Below are 26,008 nucleotides of genomic sequence, written 5' to 3' on the forward strand. Positions count from 1 at the left end.
AGGTCTTATGTTAGAAAATAAGCAATAACCTACAACATCAACATTGATCATTAGTTAATGATGACTACCTTTAGTACAAATGGAGAAAGAAGTTAGAAGGATAAATAAAAATCAAACAAAGAAAATCACACATTCCTATAAAAATGACCTGACTAATCATATACAAATTGACCAATCTAATTGATTTTACATAATGAGACATATCTGTCCTCTATTGTCCAGATGGGAATTGTTTAGACCACAAACACATTTCTATGTCTTAACTAAAAATGTGTTTGAAAATCTCATAAGGAAAAACTGTGCTGTTTCTGCTGTTGTTTATGTATGAATCTCTCCCTCTTCTCATATTTAATGTCATGCTTCATGAGAAATGTGGGTGGTTCCAGCTACAGAGGCTTCCAGAAATGCACAATCAGACCAAACGTTGCCTGTTACGCTAAAATTTATGAAAAACTACCATTAGCTGAGTGTGCCCTTTGAATTAGACAAGGAAATGGTAACTTTAGAGGATCACCAATATAAGTGAAGATTAAATAGGTTAATAACATGTCTAATGTTGAGCAGAGTGCCTGAATGTAGAAAACAGTCAAATGTCACCTGTGATGATTACTTTATGGGTATTATTTTAGAAGATGTACTCATTAGTTTTTTGAAACAGGTACCATGATCTCCATCTTACAGGGACAGAATTGAGGCCCATAGAGGCATACAGCAGGCTCAAAGTCACACAGCTGTTTCACTGAACTTCTAAATACAGACTCCTGCCCAAATAACACATGGGGATACTTGAAATGTGAAACAGGAAAATGTCCTGACAGGCTGGAGTAAGAAGAGTTAAGTTCAAATCCTAGTTCTATGAACTTCTGCTGTATGACTCAGGAAACCAATTAACATTGTCTATAGAAGTAGAAATAATAATATAGACCTACCATGATTACTTAGATCAAGTTACAATATTTTCAAACATCTATCAGAGCCAGGCAAATAGTAGGCAATCAAAATATCAAAGCTATGCTGGGAAGATAGTTCAGCCAATGAAATGTCAACTGTCTGAGGTCCCAAATTCAATCCCCTGAATCAACATAAAAAGCCAGGAGTGAGCTGGGCAGTGGTGACTCACGCCTTTAATCCCAGCACTTCAGAGGCAGAGGCAGGCAGATCTCTGTGAGTTCGAGGCCTGGCTGGACCGACAGCCTCCAAAACAATACAGAGAAACCCTGTCTCGTAAAACAAAAAAAAAAAACAAAAAAACAAAAACAAAAAAAAAGCCAGGAGTGGTGTGAATACTTACACTTGTAATCTTAGTGCTGGGAAGACAAAGAAAGAGGGCTCACCAGCTAGTCAGCTTAGCCTAATCATTGTTTTAGAAAATTAAAATTATAAAATCCTCAATTCTGTGAGCTTCTTAAGTAACATGAATATCCTGAAATATGGAGATATACATAATTGTAAGAAGAAGACAAACATTAGTTCTATTTGAAAAGTCATAAATGGAGGTTCAGAGAACTTAAATAATTAAGTCAAGATCATAAAGGATAAAACAGCATCAATAACCTGGTCTATGAAATAATACTGGTAACCTATTTTTAAATGAATAGGTAATCTCAGCATTAAAAGCATACAATAGTTTGTAGAAACCAGCTTAAATTCTTCTTTTGAAAGCACATCTATCACAAGAGAAAACTACACATGAACAATTACTGCTATTCCCATCCTTAAGTTGTATTGTATCATTATAGTACAGGAGATGAGCAGAAGCATAAATAAGAGGAATAACAAGCAAACACACACACACACACGCACACGCACGCGCACACACACACGGTAGAAATGAATCATAAACTCTTGTACTTCTACTATAAAAAGGATATACAAGAACATGGAGAAAGGCTGGGCGTAAGAGTACAAAGACTATAGGAGACAACTAGGCTTAAGTCTGGCAGGTGTCAGAGGTTCAGTGCATGCATTTATCGGTTCATGAACTGGAATTAGTACAAAAAGTCCATGCTGGGAAGAAACAGCAACAGGCTGCTTACTAGACACATTCTCATCAAAGGCACATCAGAAGCAAATACAAATAAAGCATAATTCATGGAGCTGGAACAATTCTGGTTCCATCTATAGACATTTATTTTTGAACTGTCTGATTGGGTCAATCAAATAACTGATTCTATAAAACATATAGAGAGTATCTGTTAACAGGAGAAACATAACAGTTTTCATTATGGATCAACATCCAGGCCTATAAAGATCAAAATAACTCACTGCACCATTTAGAGGAAGCTCCATTTCTCACTTTTGTTTGAAAGTCAAATACATTATAATCATCAAGGTAGAAAAGTGGGAGTAATAAGTATGTAAGAGCTTGAAAATAGGGTGAATGGCTGTGAAATGCCATTTTCTAGACTCATCATAACCACTGCTATCCTTAAGTCACACCTATAGTTGCTGCACTGGGCTCACACAAGTCCAACCCTTTCAATACTCGGTCAAATGGGGAGAGGGGCTCAGAGCCCCTACCTTTTAGTTCTGAATTATTGGCTATTAATAGATTCAGAGATAACCTTCATGCTGAATTTTTTGGTTTTACTTTTTATTTTTGGTTCTGTAAGGAATGTGCATATTAGGTGAAACTATTGTTAAACTACGCCCCCAGTCTACTTATTTTCTTTAACTACTTTCTCATGCTTTTAAATCTATTTGATATTCATTTCTATGGACATTCAATTCAGTGGACATTATGCATTTCTAAACAAGGTCCTTAAGAGTGGCTGACAGAAGACACATGGAAAATTATCCCCTCCATATTTTGTGGAGCTGGGAATTAAACTTGGCCCTTATCCATTAAAGACAAGCACTCTACCAACTAAGCTACATTCCTTTTTATTTATGAAAATGTTAAACTATTTTACATATTATTCACGTTTATTTTATATAGAAACCCTCAGTTCTTTCATCTGTTCCTTTTCTTTCCATAAAAGAGGGTGTACAAAGGCCACAGTATGTGTCTGATGATGCTACTAATATCTGTTATATCAAACTTACCCATATTAAATATCAGATTATCTCCATACAGATTAATTTTTGTCTTCTTATTTGTTCAGAGATACAAAATCTTCTCTGCATCATTTTAGTCGTCTTTCTGTTTCTAGTAAATTCACTCTAGGTAAATATTATGTGCATACAGGTCAATGAAATGAGATCTTCATGATGCATCCCACTATGTACCATATGAAATATAGACTCACTACAACTACTTCTATCAGTAACCCACGCCTATAATTAATGTAGGCATCCCTGTAGAGAAAAGAAAGATGTTTTCTGTAACAGTGGAGAAGTGGAGGCAGAGGTGCTACCCAGTACACTGCCTCTGCCTTTCCCCCAGATAGCAGGGTAGAAATGCTAAGGCTGAATTTGATCAGTGCTCCTGTAACTGAAATACACAGGCAGTTGGGAAAATTCCCCCAGAATGACATGTGAACTCTGAATTTAGAAGGCAGCAAATAGTTTTATTTCTCAGAGACCAAGCAAAAGTGGTTGGTCCTGTTAGGGATCCCAGAGTTAAAGAGGAGCACTGACATGTTCTGTCTTTGTGCCAACTTTGAGAGGCACCTCACTTCTCAATGTGCTCTTAGAGGATGAGAAAGGAAAACAACTCCTAGAGAGGGTATGTGTTGTTTCTGCATCAATCCCTAATATATTAACATTCATTTTGTACAACATGCCTTATATTTTATCACCAGTATGTAAAATTTTCCTACTCTATTGGTATCTGACTATATACAAGGCTTATTTTTATTATTACATTTAGTGTATTTATTTTATTTTTATGTGTATAAGTGTATTGCCTGCATGTATGTGCATGCACTATATGTGTGTAGTGCACACGGAGGTCAAAAGACAGCATCAGATCTCCTGGAACTGGAATCAGAGATGGTTGTGAGCTATCATGTGAGTGCTGGGAACAGACCCCAAGAGCAGCAAATGCTCTTAACTCCTGAGCCATCTATCTAGCCTCCTATCCTATTTTTTTTAATTTGTAGGTTTTGGATAATTTTATTATCTTCCTGAATTTTTGTTAATATATAGAAGTTGTTTTTGACTGTAGAATTATCTGTTTAAATTATTATTATTTTCTATTTAGGTTAGAAACAATCTTGTTTCACATGTCAATCCCAGCTCCCTCTCCCTCCCCTCCTCCGCCACCCTCCCTACCAGGTCCCCCAGTCCCCCACCCAATCTCCACTCCGATCCCCAGGGAGGGTGAGGCCCTCCATGGTGGATCTCCAGTGACTGTCATTTCATCTAGGGTAGGGCCTAGGCCCTCCCACAAGAGTCCTGGCTGAGAAAGCCGCCCATATTGTGGCATGGGCCGCTATTTGTACACCAGGGATCAATACTACCCAAGGTCCCATAGATTACCTAGGCCTCCTCACTGACACCCACATTCAGGGGGTCTGGGTCAGTCCCATGCTTTCCACACAGCCATCAATCTGGGGTCCAAGAGCTCCCCCTTGTTTAGGTCAACTGTTTCTGTGGGTTAAACCAGCCCAGTCTTAACTCATTTGCCCAACTGTTCTCTCTTTCTGATACTAGATTCTAGGAGTTCAGTTCAGTGTTTGTCTGTGGGTGTCTGCCTCTGCTTTCATCAGTCCCTGGATGAAGTGTTCTGTTTCCTAGACTCTCTGGCAGTGGGACTGTATGCTGGCACTCCCCTGATTCATGTCTAAAATCCATATATGAGTGAGTACATACCATGTTTCTCTTTTTGTGTTTGGGTTACCTCACTCAGGTTGGTTTCCTCTAGTGCCATCCATTTGCCTGCAAATTTCAAGATTCCATTGTTACTATTCCATTGAATAGTACTCCATTGTGTAAATGTACCACATTTTTCACTCGTCAGTTGAGGGGCATCTAGGTTGCTTCCAGGTTCTGGCTATTACAAATAATGCTGCTTATGAACATAGTGGAACAGATGTCTTTGTTGTATGAATGTGCATCTTTTGGGTATATGCCTAAGAATGGAATTGCTGGATCTTGTGGTAGACTGATTCCCATTTTCTTGAGGAATCTCCATACTGATTTCCAAAGTGTCTGTACAAGTCAGCACTCCCACCAGCGGTGTAGGAGTGTTCCCCTTTCTTCACATCATCTCCAGCAGAAACTGTCATTGGAGTTTTTGATTTTAGCCATCCTGACAGGAGTGAGATGGTATCTCAGAATTGTTTTGATTTGCATTTCCTGGATGGCTAGGTCTCTCAGCCATTTTAGACTCCTCTATTGACAATTCTCTATTTAGTTCTGTACCTCTCTTTTTGATTGAATCCTTTGGTGTTTTGAAGACTTGCGTCTTGAGTTCTTTGTAAATTTTGGAGATCAGCCCTCTGTCAGATGTGGGGTTAGTGAATATCTTTTCCCAATCCGTGGGTTGTCGTTTTGTTTTGCTGACTGTGTCCTTTGCCTTACAGAAGCTTCTCAACTTCAGCAGGTCCCACTTATTAATTGTTGATCTTAGTGTCTGTGCTACTGGAGTTACGTTCAAGAAGTGGTCTCCTGTACCAATTCATTCAAGGGTGCCTCCCATTTTTTCTTCTATCAGGTTCAGTGTGGCTGGATTTATGTTGAGGTCTTTGATACATTTGGACTTAAGTTTTGTCCATGGCAATAGACATGGATCTATCCGCATTCTTCTACATGCCAGCATCCAGTTATGCCAGCACCATTTGTTGAAGCTTTCTTTTTTCCATTGTATATTTTTAGCTTCTTTGTCGAAAATCAGATGTTCATACATGTATGGGTTAATATCAGGGTGTTCAATTCGATTCCATTGGTCTACCTGTCTATTTTTGTGCCAATACCAAGCTGTTTTCTGTAGAATTATCTTATAGGATTTTTTCACCTCATTTACACTTGTTAGTACAACTGATACAGGTTGAGATTTCTTCTATCTTGTCTTTTAGTGCAGCTCCTAAACTGTATAGTCTGTGTTCTTTCTTTCTCTGTGATGAATGATTACATATTCTATATTTGTTTTTATTATGGGTTACCTTTATAAGTATCTAAGTTGTTTATTTATTTATTTTTATTTCATACATATTGGTTTGCCTGTATGAGGATGTTGGACTTCGTGGAACTGGAGTTACAGACAGTTGTGAGCTGCCATGTGTGTGGGAACTGAACCCAGGGCCCTTGGAAGAGTATCCAGTGCTCTTAACCAAAGAGCATCCAGCGCTCTTAACCACTGAGCCATCTCTTCAGCCCTGTATCCAAGTTTTTAACTAAAATATTAACACAGTCTTTTAATATAATCTGCACATGTGTTGTTATTATTGGGTAAGAAACATGATAATTCAACACCAATAAGAACAAAATGTTGATTATAAAGAATGATACCTTGAAAATAGCGTATTTTATAAAGCTTATGATATGGTTATTACCATTAGCATTTTTGTTACTGTTATTTAAGAATCATTATAGGTTAAGCAAAATTTTATTTTTTAAAATTGTTGTGGTGGTTTGAAAGAAAATGGCTCCCAAAAGTAGTGGTACAATTAGGAGTGTGGCTTTATTGGACTAGGTATGGTCTTGCTGGAGGAAATATGTCACTATGGAGGCAGGCTTTGAGGTCTCATGTATGCTCAAGATACTGCCCAGTCTCAATTCACTTCCTATTGCCTTTGGATCAAGATGTAAGGGCTCTACCTCCAGCGCCACATCTGCCAGCATGCTGCCTTGCTTTCTGCCATGACAACAATGGACTAAACTTCATAACTATAAGTGAGCCACTTCAATTAAAAGTTTTCTTTTATAAGAGTTGCTCTGGTCATGGTGTCTCTTCACAAAAATAGAAACTAACTAAGACTATTGTCTTTACATAAAATATGTAAGATACATGAAAACATAAAAATTATTATGGAGTACTATGTAATATTTCCAAACATGTATACAATGTGCATCAAATAGGGTTAAATGTCTACCTATACAAATTTAATTTTTGGGGGTGGTGGTAGTACTGGAATCACACCTAGGACCTCACATATGTGGTAGAGCCAGGCAAGTGCTCTGCCACAGAACTATATTCTTAGCCCCATTCAGCTTGTGTGTGTGTGTTTGTATATGCATTTTCATGTGTATATATGAATGTTTACACACATCTATGTAGGCATGTGTACATATGTGTGAGGAGGACATAATTCAATCATGGATGTTATTCTCCAGGTGCTACTCATCTTGTTTGTTGTTGTTTGGCAAAAGGTTAAGCTGACTAGCAGGTGAGTACCAAGGATCTTCCTGTCTGTAACTCTCCAGTGCTGGGATTACAATAACACGGCATCAAGTCAAAATTTTGTAGGGATACTGGGGGTAGAACTCAGATCTTCACATTTACAAGGAAAGTACTTTAGCAACTGAGCTATCTGTCTAACCCTAGCATTTCTTTATAGTGAAAACTCAAAATTCTTCTTTCAAGTTATTTGAAATGTACATGATTGTCTTACTATTATACAATAGTACACTAGAACTTCTAGTTCTTATCCAACTGTAACATTACCTATTAGTTAAAATATTCCCATTCCTCCATCTTCCCAACTCCTCAGCTTCCAGGATCCATCGTTCTTATTTCTACAAGATTCATTTTAAGAGTCCGTATGTGAGTGACATCATATTATCATGCATTTCTATGCCTAACTTATTTTATTTACTACAATGATCTCTAGCTCCCTCATTATTGTCATAGAAGATAGCTGAAAAGTAATCCACTGCTTATATGTACAACATTTTTTTCAACCAATCCTTACTGGAAGACATTTAGGATGTTTCCATTTGTTTGGTTACTGTGAATAACGCTGAAAAACCTAAGAGTTCAGATGTCTCCTGATATGGTGATTTCATTTCTTTTTGATATATATGTAATAGCTAGACTTCTGGAAAAATGGTAGTTCTAGTTTTAATTCTTGGGGGATAAAATATTAATTTTATAATAAAAATATGAGCACTGTTATTCTCTTGCTCTTTCAAGAAACAAGGTTAACTTGCTGAGTCACTTAGCCATAGTGTATGAAGAGTGGCTAGTAGGCTGGAGCATGGCGAGCATGGCTCTGGCAGGCCTTTCCCTTCCCCATTCCCTCTTCCTTGCTAAAATCCATTAGATTATATTCCTAAAGCTAGCCACCAAGTTTATTTCCTTACTTGGCCACTTCCTCTCTCTGAGGCTGACTATCAGGTCCAACTATCAAAATATTGAAGTCCAGCAATCAAAAGCCAGTCCCACTTTGGGATAACCTAATTAACCTGTCCAACCAAAAACTAAACACCTCATCCTGACTTTATAAACTGCCATTTATCTAGGGACCAAGTCTGTCTCCTCTCAGAGGCAGTCCCTTGTCCCTCTGGGGCAAATATCCCTTCCCCCTCTCCCTTGTTCCCTTACCCTTCTCTCTAGCCCTCTGTCTCCTGCCTTTGTCTCCTATTCCTTGCCCTGAATGGGGGTGTCAGTGAGGAGGCCTAGGTAATCTGTTGAGCCTTGGGCAGTAGATCAGTATTTATCCCGGGTATACAAATGGACTTTGGGTGCCCATCCAACAATGAGAGATGCACTCTCACCCTGAACTCTTGGGGGAGGGTCTAGGCCCTGCCCTGGATGAAATGACAGACTATGGGCACCCCCATGGAGGGCCTCACCCTCCCTGGGGAAATGAGGGGATATTGGGGGGGGTTGGTGAGAGGGTGCGGGAGGAGGGGAGGGATAGGGAGAGGGACCTGGAATTGACATGTGAAGCAACCTTGTTTCTAATTTAAATTTAAATTAAAAAATAAAAATAAATAAAAATAAATTTAAAAGAGTAGTTTCATGACTATAGGCACATTTTTCTCTCATGTTGAACACACACACACACAAATGAACTAAAAGGATTCTATGGAGAAGGGAAGGGAGATAAAGGGAGAATAATGAGGGAAGAATATGAAGATGAGAAAATAAAATAATGTGTATGTATGAGGATGCTATATGAAGCTCATTATTTTGCATGCTAATTAAAAAATTAGTAATAGGGAAATGTCTCATCAGTTAAGAGTGCTTGTTGCTTTTCCAGAGGACCTGAGTCTGATTCTTAGCATCAGCATAGGTGACTTACAATCAACTGGATCCCACGCCCTTTTTGACCTTCAGAGGCACCAGGCACATATGTGGTGCACATATATATATATATATATATATATATATATATGTGAAGACAAACTATGCACTCACATAAAATATTTTATAAACATTAAAAAATTGGCTAGGGCCCAAATGGACATATATGCAAAAACACACACAGAAATGGGAAAATATATGAAAGTTGCCACCACCACCACCACCACAAAGTATCAGTTTATAGAAGCTACAAAATCTATAAAACATGAGATATAACACATGATGATGGTGTACTGAAAAGAGAACCTTTTTACATTCTTGGTGGAAATGTCAACTGATATAGCTATTACAGAAAACAGTATGGAGGTTCATTCAAAAATTTAAATTGGTGCTATCACATGACTCAGAAATCTCACTTGCATGTATTGTGTGTGTGTGTGTGTATTTAAAACTCTCACTCATTCTCATCTAGTCTCATTCAAATTCCATACTAATTCTAAAATCACTTTAAAAGCACAAAAGGTAGTAGCTATATTGTGAGTTCAAATGCATGGACTCAAAACAACCACAACACCAAATACAGTCAATTAACAAAGAAGTAACAATGTTTCACAATGAATTTCTGGTGAGAGAGCATCATTAAGGAATCACAGAATGCATCAAAAAGCAGACCGATAGCAGCAAAAATTATGTTCCTTGGGAGATCTTGTCAGTTGACACCAAAGTGGCTCTACTGATAACAAAATCATGACGACATGGCTACATATGATAAATTCGTGGACTTTTTCTCATGATATATGAGAATGGAGAATAAGCAATACTTCTCAATTTGACAGAGTATGAGACATTACATAATTTATAATATTTATATAACAAGTAATATATAAAATATAACCTGAACTAAGAATTTAACATAATATTTATTGTGTTAAAGCTGTCCCTTTATAAATGTTTACGCAAACTTTTGAAATTGGACAGTGATCATCATGTAATCAGAATCTTCTTGTATTTGTTCACATTCATTACTTATGGATACCCGTCCCTTCCAAATGCTGGCTTTAGTCCATGATACTCCTCTTCTTTAGTTTTTCTAAAGCCTGACAACACGCTTGGTCCTACTTGTGACCCTTTATCCCTCTAGGCAACAAGAAACATGATATCTGTGTCATCCTGAAATTCATATGATGGTTATCTATTCATAGATTTAAGGCATTTGATTCAACAAACAACCTAGTTTTCATGTCTCAGTTTCTTGTTATCATTTCCTTAAAAAGATGTAGTGTCGTGCCATACACATTTATGGTATTTAAAATATAATAATGCATAGTAGTGGCCTTGGCAGACACAGGTAAGAGTTTAAATCTTTTCTAGTAAAAGTTGACTCTGAATAATACAAAAAATAATGAGAATGTCATCAACTATAGAGGTAATTTTGTCAATTAATGATTAAGTCTGTAGAACAGATTTTCATACTTAAAAAATTCTATCCTAGCAAACCCTAAAGCACTGTTAGGTTTACCATTTAATTGAACCAACAAACACATCAACCTGAAAGGTACTGAAAAATAGGGCTTCTGACAGCTGGGTTCAATGAGATGATAAGGATTTAAGTTACTAATCCTGGAAGGATTCCAAACTGCATGAAAAATCAACTTCACAAACCTACATTTGGGAATCTGTTTCAGAGTCTTGTAACCTCTTCAAAAAGTCATCCTATATTTAAACTTTGTTACTCCTTTCTACAGTTGTTCTAAAAACAACCATTCCTTTCTATAAACACTAACTTTCTTTTTTTTATCATCATAATTTTCATATTTTTTATTTTATTTTTTTTAATTTTATTTTCCAGTTTAAATTTAGATAAGAATCAAGGTTGCTTCACAAGTCAGTTCCAGGTCCCTCTCCCATTCCCTCCCCTCTTCCCGTGCCCTCCCCCCAACCCCCCCCCCCGTTATCCCCTCATTCCCCCAGGGAGGGTGAGGCCCTCCATGGGGGTGTCCATAGTGTGTCATTTCATATAGGGCAGGGCCTAGACCCTTTCCCAAGAGTTCAGGGTGAGAGTGCACCTCACATTGTTCTATGGGAGTCCAAAGTCCGTGTGTATACTTGGGATGGGTACTGATCTGCTGCCCAAGGCTCAATAGAATCCCTAGGCCTCTTCACTGACACCCAGATTCAGGGGGTCTTGATCAGTCCCATGCTGGCTTCCCAGGCTAATGCCTGGGATTCAAGAGTTAACCTTTGTCTGGTCAGCTGTTTCTGGGGGTTAGACCAGCCCAGTCTTAATCCCTTTGATCATCAGTCCTCCCTCTCTGTTACTGGCTTTCTTGAGTTCAGCTCAGTACTTAACCAAGGGAGTCTGCTTCTTCTTCGATCAGCCACTAAATAAAGTTTCTGTTTCCCAGACTCTCTGGCCATAGGATTGTAGGCTGGCACTCCCCAGATCTATGTCTAAAATCCATATATGAGAGAAACACTAACTTTCTTTGGCTTTTTAGAACTGACAGAGCCTGTAGGAAGGAGCTAAGAAAATACTATGCATGAATCCCACTTCTTGCAAAGTGGCACACTGGTATGGTACTAAAAGCTGTTGTTTTAGAGACAATTAGGCAAATAAGCCTCCTAGCAAGATTTCAAAGAGAAGCATGCAAGAAATTCATTATCTGCAATGAGATTTTGCACTAAAGCAAGGATTAGCTGCTAAATACAGATACACCATCTTTTGTACTATCCTTCAGCCCCTTGCCATTGGAAGGAATATAATGGAGTAAGATGATGAGAACAATGATCTTGGATTTCTGTTTACTCCTTTCAAAGGGAAAGCATATGAAGAAGCAGGCTCTATCACTCATTAAAGAAGAAACTCAGTATTTTTAGAAACTCAGACTCATACACTAAGGAGGAAGCAAGACAATCTCTTCTTTGTAAATGAGTACTTCCATGAAAGATCTTTGCTCCATAATTCTACAACTCAACTGAACAGAACTGAAGAAAAATATGTAATAAATATGTTTGGACTTTTATTTTAAAATTCATCAAATGTATTTGATTATAGAAAGTTCTGAATTAGGTATAATTATAAATTAAGTTAATTCCATATCTGATCCAGGAAATGTATGCCGGAAAATGTACATACAATGTTATAGTAAAACTACATTAATAAAATCACTGACAGTATTTGAGTTAATTTGGGAAGATGATACTATGTTAAAGTTAACAGAGGAGTAGTTTCTTTTAAAAAAATTATCAGAAATAGTACCCTAAGTTAAGAGCACTAGCTATTCTTGTAGAGGATTCTCAACATCCACATGGTGGCTTATAACCATCCATAACTCCAATTCCAGGGGATTCAAAGCCATCTTCTGACCTCTGCAAACACCAGGCATACTATAGTATACTTACATACATGTAGGCAAAACATTTATACACATAAGATAAATATTAACAATTATCAGGGATACACTTGTTTTAAAAACTCTTGAAAGCTGGGTGGTCACTCATGACTGCAATCCCAGCATGCAGCCTGCAGGGCATGGTCACTTATGACTGCAATCCCAGTGTGCAGCTTATAGGAGGATCATCAAGAGCTAGACAACAGCATGGGATACACAGTGAGCTCAAGAGCTAGACACCCGTGTGGGATACACAGTGAGTTCTAGAACTAGACACCAGTGTAGGATACACAGTGAGCTCCAGAGCTAGACACCAGCATGGGGTGCACAGTGAGCTTTAGAACTAGACACCAGAGAGGGGTACACAGTGAGCTCTAGACCAGCTGGACTACTGACTGTCTCAAAAATGCCCTTATTGTTAAAAAATCAAAAACTCTCTAAATTCACCACTAATCATTTTAAATACTACTATTTATTTCTGGGTTCCCCATAAACAAAGACAGACTATACACCCATGTCTTATGTTTCTTTTATTAGTTCCTTTTCTCTATCCTACTGTTGACCAAGGGTCATGAGGAGATGGAATGCATCTATAAGGCAGATCCCCTGGTTGAAGAATACTAAAAATAGTTCTATGCCATGTCAGATGTGGCATAAGAGATCTGTGGTAGCAGAAGAGAAGAATAAGATCTTAGATCCTCAAAATGTTTGGCTTTTCTTCAAATACACTGTAACCTGACTCATAATTCTTTTAGGTAAACTGCATTCTTGGATAGCTCAGCACCAGTAACTGTTGGACAAGCACTAAATACAGAATTTTGTATCTAAGATACATGAAAATTTATATTGTTAGCTTTTCTGAAAATATGTAATAAAGCTGGTTTATTCTACAGAGGAAATTACTATTATAGCATGAACAAGAAATGTATACTATCAGACTTTCACTTTAGGATAGAAGGTTCCAAATTCAGATGTTTTAGTACCTGGGAAATGTATTAAAAATGAAAATACCTGAGCCTTTAAAAACTTAGATCAAATTCCCACTAACTTCCCTATGCTGCATTATGGCTAGTCTATGCTCACAAGGCTTGAGAACTGCTGCTCTGAGGGCATGCTACAAATCATCATTAATCCTGATACGTATTAGTACTCACGTGTAAACTTTAAGAACAAAATCCTTTTCTTCTTTTAATTCTGTAAGTGACTGCAGAACATCCAAAATACTTAGAACCGCACAGCCATAAGGTCGCCTGTAGTGTAGGTGAGCAGGACCTTTTTTGGAGTCATTCAGGAGCATCCGGCCTTGGGTATAGCAGAAAACACTCATTAGACAGAGAATTCCAAAGCTTCTCTCTAGAACCTTCTAATTATCACCTGTGACAACAGAGCTACAGGTACCTAAAAGATCTTCTAAGAAGAAAAAAAAGAGCTAAAGTGAGTCTTCTAAGGATATCTGTGTAGAACACCACCAAATTAGCCTGTGGTCAAAGGCCTTTTTTCTGTCACATTTGGTCAATTAACCCCAACAGTACATTTATTAAACAATGAAAATAAGAATGATAATGAATTTCTTTAAAAATCAGCATGCTGATAAGATTTAAACTTCAAGGCCATTATAACAATAAAAGTTCAATATTTTTAGCTGTGCTCATAAACCATATATTCACAGGTAAAGAAGGACACTGTGTTCTTCCTCCAACTAAGTTCTAATGCCAAAGGTGCTGATGAACCACTGTGGGAGTGAGAAATCTTAGTTATGGATGACTGCTTATTCCTCCAGGTTAACTAGGCTGTGCCAACAGTGATACAAGCACTTGCAAAAGCTGTGATTTCAACAAATGCTTTATGAATAAGGCAAAATATTGCCAAAGGATTAAACATTTTTAACAAAATTTTACACCATATTCAAGAATTTAAACTATGAAGGAAAACATGGTTAGTTATAGCACCCAAATCTAAAATATGTATGGATAATCCAACAATGGAACATTAGTGAATAGTCACTTTCTTTCATCTCAGTTTGAGTAGAAATAAGAAGCTACTCATCTTCTGTAGTGGTGACATTAACTCTAATTTTGTTAGAAATGGCACAAATGCATAATTTTGAACTATAGCAAACTATAGTAAAGGGCATGTACCACTTGTTCAAGTGGCATTCTAATAACTCTATAAGAACTCTGGAAGAAGCAGGCAATGTGACAGGAAGAATATAAAAAATCAGACCACTTAAAATACAAAGCTTAGGTTCAAAAGCAAAGCAGGAACAGAAGATTTGAAATGAGGAGAACATGTATTCATTTGCATCAAATCCAGCTACTGCAGCAGCTGAGATGACAGGCAAAGCAAGCAAGCAAACAAACAAAAAGTTAGACTCTAACCCTGAGACCTGAAATAGCAGGAAAGACAAGTTTAGAGTTGTGTTTTTCCTATGTTTGACTAATGTTAATCATAAAAACAGTTAAGGTAGACAATACCTATTCGGATCACATGGGCAACTATGTATAAATCTCTCTTCATGTCTTTGCTGCTCAAATCCTAAGGAAACAAAAAGAAATATAGGCAAATAACGCACTGAAAATGAAGACAAATTTCATTTCATTCAAATTTCATTTGAACTTCATAGTAGCTTGCTTTAAAAATGTATTACAGGTGGGAGAAGGGAGATTATAGAACACAGCATTTAATGCATACAATATTTTTACAGAGGAGAGTCCCTATTATTGAAAACAACTACTTATGTCATTGAACAATGAAAAATTGAGCTGGTCTTCAACCAGAAGTTTAATCCCCACTGACTAGTGTTCATGATTCTGGAAGGTATTCTGCACACTACTGGTGGAAAAAGTAATCACCAGTATTAACCAGGTACAAATCCTATGACCTGAAACAACAACCTACCTGCAAGATATACTGGTACAATAGTGGCACAAATGTTAGGAGTAATCAACTACTGTCTCATTGGATTTAAGGCCCATTCTATGAGATAGAATTCACACTAGACACTGCGCAAATGGCCAGGAACCTGAGACTAGATAAATCATGGGTCCTAGGGGAAAACTTATTACCATTATTATCCAAAAAGAACACAGCAATAAAATAATTACTAATGACATACTGCCATGCCCATAGATCAGTGTCTTGTTTAACCCTCATCAGAGAAGCTTCTTCTTGAAGTAGATGGGAACTGACACAGAACCACAATGTGGCAGTGTAAAGAATGAAATATTTTGGAGGACTCAGTTCTAAATGGGATGTCTTCATCAAGCCATTCCTCTCAAGGCTCAGGGATCTATGCTAATGAAAGAAAGAGGCAGGCATGGTAGATGACTCCAAGAAAACACTATCTTCCAAACACAACAGAACGGATGTACATATGAACTCACAGAGACTGTGAGAGCGCCTATAAAACCTGCACAGGTTCAAACCATACAAAATCCCAGAAGGGGAAGTGGACATGATATCCCACTTCTAAGTAAGAAGCTATTTGCAACTGAAATCTGCTAGGGAAGAAAAAAAAATCAGTTTTCTTCAATCGAGTATCACTGGGTATATAACCATACTCCAGGGCAGGTCCCATACCCAGGAGTAGATGGTTAACACAAAACAGATTCCATGTTTGTGTGTGGATGTAGGGGATATTTTTGCTTCATTTTGTTTTATTTTTGTTTATTGGGTTTTTCTGTTTTAATTTTCTTTTTCTTGAGAGAGAAAGAACATGAGTTGGGTGAGTAGGAAGTTTGGAAGGATCTTGGGACTATCTGGGGAGGGGAAATATAATGAAAGTACATTGCACAAAATTTTTTCATTAAAATAAAAACTGCTAAAATATTTATATAGTGAAAACTTGAATATCATGTTCCTTTGAAACGTTGTTTTACTAATAGCATTTTTTCTAGCTCTCAATTAGATCATCTAATAAATCAAGAATCTACAAAATTTTTACAATGAAAATCATGAAAAACATTTTGTAATGCAAAAAGTAAATGTTCAGTGCAATATAACATAGCAAAATATTAAAAGCTCATTAATGACTAACATGCTAAAATTTTATTCTGTACTAACTTTATAATCATCCCACTGTCCACAAATCATTATTACACACTGGCCATATTTCCTGTAGATGAGATTAATTTGGTCTTAGTGAAACCTTGATAAAAGATTTGGGTCTAAATTTAGATATTTATTGTTATTATTTGTACTAAGTTATAAGACAGAAAATATTTTATCTCTTTTTTTCCATTTATTTATGGAAGGGAGCATGTGTGCCATGGTATGCATGTGGAGGTCAAAGGGCAACTTGCACAAGTCAGTTTTCTCCACCATGTGTGAGTTAGAATGTAACTCAGGTCAGGCTTGACAGCAAGTACATCTGTCTACCGAGCCATCTTACTGGACCTGAAAATAATTTTATGGGAAATTTTAAAGACAGGAGGACATGGCGGGGCAGGAAGCTTGAGTCAAGGAGCCAGTATAGGTTTGAGAAGAGATCTGGCACTAGGGAGATTTTCAGAGATCTACAAGGATGATACCATCTGGCAAATTAACCAATAGTAGAGAGACTAACTTAAATGCCCTCCACTGATAATGAAATTAATGACTACCTTATATTCTATCCTAGAGCCTTCATCCAGTGGCTGATGGAAGCAGAGGCAGACACCCACAGCTAAACACTGAACTGAACTCCTGGAAACCAGTTGCAGAGAGGGAGGAGTGATGAGCAAAAGAGTCAAGACCTGGCTGGTGAAGCGCACAGAGGCAGCTGACCTGAACAAGGCAGACTCATGGATCCCAGACTGATGACTGAGAGGACAACATGGGACTGACCCAGACCCCCTGAACATTGGTGTCAGTGAAGAGGCCTCGGAAATCTATGGGACCTTGGATAGTAGATCAGTATTTATCCCTGGCATACAAATGGACTTTGGGAGCCCATTCCACATGGAGGGATGCTGTCTCAGCCTGGACACATGGGGGAGGGCCTAGGCCCTGCCCAGGATAATATGACAGACTTTGAAGATTCCCCATGGAGGGCCTCACCCTCCCTGGGGAGCAGAGGGGGGATGGAGTGGGGATTGAGGGGGTTGAGGGGGCTGGGGGTGCAGGGGAGGAGGGGAGGGTCAGAGAGCTGGGATTGACATGTTAAGCAAGCTTGTTTCTAATTTAAATAAAAATTTTAAAAAATGGGAAAAGAGTTTTTTTAAGTAAACAAATCTAATCCCAAATCAGAAACTAACAAGCTGAAAAGTTATAAAAAAAAACTGTCAGCAAATTTATATTTAGAATCCATTGTAAAGTAACACATTTGCTATTTTTTATTTACAACATTACACCGAGAATAGTAAAACTTCCATCCATATATATATGTATATATATATATATATACACACACATATAATCTGTCTGCTACCTACCTACCTACCTACCTACCTACCTATCATCTATTCAGTTTCAGATTTTCCATCAGGCTATCTAATTGCAGGTTGCTTCCAGCCATTACTGTGATTTAGTGAAGCCTGATGGCATGTCCTTTGTCTTTCATGAGACAGGTTTTCCTACTTTCACTTCTAGGAAAGAGCCCCTCAGCTCCCTTTCCTGTCCACCTTACATCTTTTGCATGGTTTCACATGTTTGTCTCTTAATAAGAAAAAGAGTGGCTATGATTTTGGGTTAGCAGAGTCACCATGTTTCTTGATTTATATCCTCTTATTGGATTAGAATTAGGGAGGAGCAAGCAAGTAATCTAAGGTAAAAATATAAAGAGGCGCTCACACTTGGAACCCTGTGAGTAGCTTATCTTATTCTAGTCCCAGCTCTGCTCTCCTGAATAACTCTGAACAAACAACCAGGGAGACATTAAAAGGTAATACAGAAAGGTGAAATTGTAGTTTTAGACTCTAAATGGTTATGATATACTTCTTTTTTTTTTTCTTTTTTTGGTTTTTTTTTTTACGAGACAGGGTTTCTCTGTATTGTTTTGGAGGCTGTTGGTCCAGCCCGGCCTCGAACTCACAGAGATCCGCCTGCTTCTGCCTCCCGAGTGCTGGGATTAAAGGCGTGAGCCACCACCCCCGGCTACTTCTTTTTTTTTTAATTTAACTTTTTACATATGATATACTTCTTTTTTTTTAATTTAACTTTTTACATAGTTCCCTGTCCTTCCCCTCCTCCCCCCTGGCCCCCCCAATCCTCCCAAGTCCCCGCCCCACTCCATCCCCCTTCCGCTCCCTAGGGAGGGTAAGGGCTTCTATGAGGGATTTTCAGAGTCTGTCATATCATCCTGGGCAGGGCCTAGGCCCTCCTCCATGTGTCCAAGCTGAGAGAGCATCCCTCCATGTAGAATGGGCTCCCAGAGTCTACTTGATGATATACTTCTAAGTTCTTTAAAAAATAGTAACAATGGGACTGGAGGGATGGCTCAGTGGTTAAGAGCACTGGCTGCTCTTCCAGAAGACCGCAGTTCAATTCCCAGTACCCACATGGTGGCTCACAACCATCTGTTGAGTGAGATCTAGTGCCCTCTTCTGGTGTACATGCAGATAGAACACTCAAATCAATCAATCAATCAATCAATCAATCAATCAATCGTTAAAAAATACTACAGAGCGAATGCCAGGATAGAATCCAAAGCTACACAGAGAAACCCTGTCTTGAAAAACCAAAAAAAAATTAGTAATAATGAAGTAAGTTACAAAAATTTATTGGACATAATTGGCATATCTGGCATCACAAGGAAATTATACATGAAAGTTAGATTTTAATATTGAGTGGACATGATAGACTCCATTTTGCACATTTCTCTAATTTAAAATGGAATTTAAGGAGCTGGAGAGATGGCTCAGTAGTTAAAGAGAATTTTCTGTTCTTGCAGAGAACAAAGAGTTCAGTTCCCAGTACCCACATGGTGGCTTACAAACATATGGAACTCCAGTTTTAGAATGCCCTCTTCTGATCTTCACAGGAACCAGGCTTGCACATGGTGCATATATGTATTGTGCAAAACCCTCACACACATAAAATAAATCTAAAAAAAGTTCAATAAAAATGGAATTTTAAATGTTATTTTCAAGATAACACTGTAATAAGATATACAATAACCAGGTGGTGGTGGTGGTGGTAGTGGTGGTGGACCATGCCTTTAATCCCAGCACTCAGGAGGCAGAGGGAGATCATCCAGATCTCTGTGAATTCGAGGCCAGCCTCGTCTACAGAGTGAGTTCCAGGTCAGCCAGAGCAGGTACACAGAGAAACCCTGTCTTGGAAAGCCAAAAAAAAAAATATATATATATATAATAAATAGTAGAAATTATAAACAAAACATTTTCATGTATTTTATGCTCATTTTTAAATAAAAAATTATATATTCCTGAAGTATACAGAAGGTTCCATACATTTCTAAATGAAACAGTTTCATTTACATAGCCTACATTAGTGTTAACCCACACTTCACAATGTCTAGCATCATTATCAACAGCGCTCTAGTAGGCAGCCACGTGTGTGTGTGTGTGTGTGTGTCTATGCAGCACAAATTGAACTAAATCATTTTTTAAATGAGGACACAAGGTTCGGAGAGGATGGAATGGGCATGAATATGGAGGAGTTCAGGTAAGGGGATGAATATCATAAAAAACAACATGCATAGAATAATCAAGGAATGAATAAAATATTATTTAAAACTTTGTAAATATTCCTCCAATAATGCTGGGGAACTTTTAAAAATCCAGGGCTGTAAAACAAATGGAACATACAATAGTATACTTAAGAGCTTTGTGCCTTCCCACCATGGCAGAAGAGGAACATATCATGAGTATTATGAACATTTTTTATTTATACAGCTTTTTATTTACACAGCTATATCTTTGGCCTCTGAGCTCATATAAATAATTAAAGTGCTAAATAAAAATGTTGACATACTGTAATTACATTCAAACATCTCCATAATTAAGTTCATTTTTCAAGAGACAAGGAGCATTCATATCTAAGAATTCAACAACAGCTTACTTATGCACTTAACTCAGGCAAATCTAAACAACAGTCATCAACTATTTCAGTCAGGCACTATCACTTCAAAAGTTCTCAGCCAACATAATCCCATTCCCTATAATATAGATTCCTTCTTCTGTTTGATGCTGAATAGAGTATATTGTTCTTTCCAGACTGACCATTTTAATTTAATTCCCCAATAATTGTCATGGGTTTGCTCTTTCTGTTCTTTCTTCTTACATTATCTCCCAAGGTTTTAATGATGAGTTCAGACATTGACAAAACATTGTTTGAGCTCAGCTAGATTTGAAAATCTTCCTGTACAGCTGGAACCTTTTTTCTATATGGAGAACATTTTCAGTGAAAGCTATTCCTGTAAAAGCAGTTCCTTGTTCTGTAGTACCATCATTTGACATTTTAAAAGATTACGTTGTAGTAAATGATCTCAAGTCAGGTGAAGAAATATAATTTTAGCTCTCTAACAGAGTCACATATTAGATCTTCAGACAAATACCATTTGCCCTTAAGAGGCATCAAGTCAGCTTTACGGAATCTCTCTACCTACCTGTCACAGGCCACATGCAAGGCCAAAAGCACTGTGAAACTATCACACCTTCCTAAGCTCATAAGGATTTCGTTTTGTTGTTTTGTTTTTGCTAGCATCCTGCTAATCCTCCAGTCTCTGCTTCTTAACTAGCTAGTTGTAACAGACATAAGCAAACTATGCCTAGCCAATGAATTTGATATATCTTAATTATCACTGAAATAGGTCAAAGAATCTACAAGGGTCCAAGTGCTTTAAACTGTGACACACTTTTGTTTTGTTCTTCAATAAATTAATTCAAATAAATAAAAGTGGATAATTTTTTCTTAGTAAAAATAAAGTAGATTTGGAGAACAGAAAGGCAGTGTATTATGAGATTTAGTTTTCAATAAGCAAATTTGCCAAACCTTCTGAGATGATGGCTTGCTTCATGAATGGAGACCATGAGCAATAACACAGTTATTTAGAAAAATGTAGAGTATAGATGAGAGTAGGAAAAAAATCCTTCCATTTGTTATTTGAAAGAGGACTGGTTAGTTTACATGAACTTACTAAAAGGCCCCTAAACTGTAGGTCTGGTGGATGCCTTGGACATCAGAGATTTTGTATGAAATGGCTTATAAAATCTACATTAGTAAGGTATTTGATATTTTAAAATAAAATCTTAATTAAAAACCATTGCTAATTGAAGGTCTCTACAGATATTTCACCAAAATTTGATGGAAACATAAATCAATCACTATTCTCAACAGTGGAGGTGGGGGTAAAAATAGATGTTTGTTTCCAGCGTGACAATATCCACACAGGCCCTTGGTTAGAGCAACACATAAAGGGGAAGAGAATTTGCACATACTGTAAAAAGGGCACACATTCGTTCTATCTTCTCTGGGTTCCTTGGCCCACCATTCTTGTTCAGTCTCACCAGAAACCGTTCACTGAAATGTAGGAAAGAGAGAGAGAGGAAAATGTAATGAACTATACATTCTAGAACAAATTAAAAAGGCACATATAGAAAAATCCCTAAATGCTATGAAAGAGCTTATTGTGATAGGCAAGGACAAAACCATGTGCATTGGCAAAATACTTTATTTGCAATTGATATTCTAAACCTCCTCATATATGTTGTTTTTTATTTATTGGTTGTGGTTGTGTGTCTAGTCTCTCAAATTGTGAGCTCCTTGAGAGTAACAATGAGTTTATACTCCTCCCTAAGTTCTCCTCAAAGAAGCTTGAGATGGATTCTACAGCTATTACAGCAGATATACCTTTGATGTAAGCAGATCATTGTAAAAATATGTATCGTACTGGAGCTAAGAGAAGCTATAGTATTCAGTTATCTAGAGAATTATTTTAGGATTTTAACTATTATATATTTATTGCTTTTTAAACTTTACCTAAGTTTTCATAAGTATTTTTCTTCTTGATGCAATGAGAATTTAAGAGACACTAAATATTTTATTCTCAATTCACATAGACTATTCCTGTAGGAAATTATGGAATAAAACACATCGGAAGCATTATTTGCAACATTTAGAAAAACATTCCATTGCTCTCTAATCTCCTTCCTGCCCTCTTCCCCCTGGAGGCTCCTTACCAACTGTAACAGCCACACTAAGCCATGGTGGAAAAAAAACACAATAAAACTATGTGATAATAAAGTAAATGTATTTTCTTTATGTGCTCAGTTATACTCATTAAATGTAATGATATTTAGCAAAAGGATGGTATGAAAATATTACACTTAGAATAATAAGATATATCATACCACCTTCATACATTTATTTGTTCACCAAATAAATAGTTATAAATTTCTGTGATGTTCTATGTGCTAAGTGTGGGAATGCAAATATGAACAAGATATATACAAGATACTTTTCTTTCACCAAAGTTTTAGTCCTGGTAGATAGTGAGATGTGCATAACCAAGTATCAAATGATTTAGTTCAGATATAAAGTTGAGATTCTTCATCTGAAGGAGTAAAGGAGAATAAGAAAGGAATACATATAGAACGAGAAGAGGCTTTTGTCAGAATTCAAAAGATACTGAGAGCTAAGAAATAGGCACAAAAAACCCAACTAACTAACAACATAGATATACAGGGACAAATATTAACACAGAAGAAAAATAAGGACAATGGGATGCTGTTACAGTCAAGACTGTAGAGAATCACCTTAGCTAAGGACAAATGTTAGAACAGTGTGATGATCCCGGGAGAGCTGCCATAGTGAAACAGTAGAGAAGGATGGTTGTGTGAGAAGAAAGAATGAAGAAGTTCAAACAGCAAATCTGTAACTCTCTGAAAAGCATGGCTGTGGAATAGAAGGGATGCACTTTGAGTTAGTAGCCACATGCTGTCGAGGAAGCTCTTTGTTAAATGAGAATATAACCCACATGGATACAGTCAAATAGTTTCAATAAAGTTATCAAAGTAATTCAAAGAGATAAGCATGGGGCTGGACAGATATCTCAGGGGTTAAGGGCACTTGATGCTCTTCCAGAGGACCTGAATTTGGTTCCCAGCTCTCATGCTGAGTGGCTCATAATTGCCTATAATGCGAGTTCCAGAGGATTTAACACTCTCTCCCTTTGCCAAGGGCACACATGGCACACAGAAATACATACAAATAAATAAACTTTTAGAAGACAGTAGTTTAACAAATAATACTGAAGAATCCATATTAAAAACAAACCTTGATCCTTATCTACAACAATTAACTTGAATGGATCACATACTTAAATAGGCCAAGTATTAAAACAATAAGAAAATAAAGACAACATATAAGATACAAATAAGAGCATTGTATCTTGTTGAACTTTGTGTTTTCATAGTCAACATATAACAGAAATGCTTTGTGGCCTGGGTTATTAAGAAGATACCCAAGTCAGAAAAATGACAAAGTAATTGTTATCCAGTGGAAACTATTTACTTTTTGAAACAGGATACTAAGAAAATAAAAGGATGGGGTACTGACTGGGATAAAATGTTTAGCAAATATTTACCGAAAAAAGAATTGTATTGAGAATATATTTAAAAATTCAGCTCAATAGTATGAATAAATATGTTTAAAATGGAAAAAGGATCTGGGGAGACAGTTCAGCACTTTAAAGTGCTTGCCATGCAAGAAAGAAGACCAAAATGTAGACCCCTAGAACCCAAATAAATGTGATTCTCCTGTAACTCCAGCCTTGGAAGGCAGAAGACAAAAAACAAGGAAACCCTGAAACAACATGGTTAACTAGACTCTGGTAGGCTCTAAATTTAATTGAGAGAGACTCTGCCTCAAAAGAAAATAAGTAGAAAGCAATCAAGTAAGATTCCCAACTGACATCCCCACATACAACTGTACTTACATACAGGCAAACACATGTAGATAGTGCACACACACACACATATGAAAAAGACAAAGAACATGGAAGAAATAGATTTGACTAGATCTTTTACTAAAGAATGCACAGGGGTGGAAAGTAAGTGGGGGAATTCATTAAATCTACTTGCCAGTAACTGCTTCTGTTCCTCCAAGGTTTAAAGGTAATTATAGTCAAAACAGTCAAATTTTTTCTTGAGATCTTTTTTAAAACATCATTTCATTATATATCCCTGGCTAGGCTGGAACTTGCTATGTAGACTAGGATGGTTGAACTCACACACATTCGCTTGCCTCTGCCTTGAGAGGAGTAGGATTAAAGGCATGTACTATCACACCTGGCCCTACATATAGATTTTACCAACATCATATATTTACATGACAGTAACAGGTCATTCTTTCTCTTAAACAACAGGTAAAAAGCTCACTAATTTACTATTCATTGTCTTTCAAGAGAAAAGAGAGATGACTAGTATTCTTTCCCTTTTCTGTTTTGTTGAGATAGGATCTTGTTATTATTTCTGGATGGATTGTTACTTGCTATGTTAATTGTGTTGTCATCAAATTTGTGATGTCCTCCTGCCTCTGTCTGCCCAGTGCTAGAATTACAGGTGCACACCACTGTGTCCCTGTTTTTTCCTCTTTAGTGAACTATCTTACCAGAAAACTCTACATTTAGGTGTCTTGATAATGATGACCTGTGGACAGACACTATTTGAAACTACATTAATTTCATATTATAAAACAAGTCTTACAAATTAATTCCATAATTAGAATCGTGACAAGTATAATGTATCTTAATTTTAAGATCACTTGTTTTTGTGAACATTATTAATTCTTGGGTGGTCCTGCATTTTATATACTTCACTGCTGGCAATTCCACACATCATTACAGCAAATGCTTGGTGAGTGAGGTGCACTAAGGCAGAGGCAAAATCTCTCATCCTAAAGGACAATCTTTCCTAAAGATTAAGTTTTAGAAATAAATGCTGTTTCCTCAAATAAAATTAGTTGAAGTCTCCTGACTCTTCCAATTCAGTTTTTATGCTCCTCATCTGGTCCTCCCTGGAGAGGGATGCCCGCCACTTAGCATCTCTCTCACAATAACTGGCCAGGTGCTTGAAATCTGGCAAGTAGCCCCGAGGATATACTACAATGTATACCCTAACAGATTAGGAAATCTCTAACACTCCCTCATAGATTCACTTTCTAATTTAGATCACTTAGCTTTATTTTCCAAGTTCCTTAAGTTTCCTGCTTCCCATTAAGTAGACAGAGCAAACATGTCTAAAGGGGTTTGTTTCATAAAAGCAAATCAGAGTCCAGTACTATGGTTTCCAGATTTACTTTATTTTCTGCTTTTCTCTCCTCTTCAACAAATCTAACTGTTCACCAACACAGGGAAAATTAAAGAACAGAGTCACTTTGGCAGGATCATAACATTTTTATAACTACTAACACAAGGGTCTCTCTACTGTATTCCCTGTCCTTGCCCTTGTACTTTTTTCAACAAATCTTCATTGAAATGGAAAGACTAGACCTACGTCTTGGATACAGCGGCTCAGACTATATCTTGCTGGTTGGGGAGAGTGTG

General features: G+C 37.2%; 1 protein-coding gene across 5 annotated transcripts in view; it reads right to left on the bottom strand.

Annotated features, from left to right (window-relative positions):
* Positions 1 to 26,008, bottom strand: part of Dock3 (dedicator of cytokinesis 3) — a 307,606-nt gene that overhangs the window by 132,578 nt on the left and 149,020 nt on the right. For all 5 annotated transcript variants that reach the window (XM_040739530.1, XM_040739529.1, XM_040739528.1 and 2 more), the window contains exons 10-12: positions 21,903 to 21,984; positions 15,000 to 15,060; positions 13,680 to 13,827 (exon numbers count right to left, since the gene is read on the bottom strand). In XM_040739530.1, the coding sequence (XP_040595464.1) occupies positions 13,680 to 13,827; positions 15,000 to 15,060; positions 21,903 to 21,984 (291 nt within the window). The remainder of the gene's footprint in view (positions 1 to 13,679; positions 13,828 to 14,999; positions 15,061 to 21,902; positions 21,985 to 26,008) is intronic.

This window comes from Mesocricetus auratus, unplaced genomic scaffold (assembly GCF_017639785.1).
Source record: "Mesocricetus auratus isolate SY011 unplaced genomic scaffold, BCM_Maur_2.0 Super-Scaffold_100691, whole genome shotgun sequence".
Taxonomy (NCBI): Eukaryota; Metazoa; Chordata; class Mammalia; order Rodentia; family Cricetidae; genus Mesocricetus; species Mesocricetus auratus.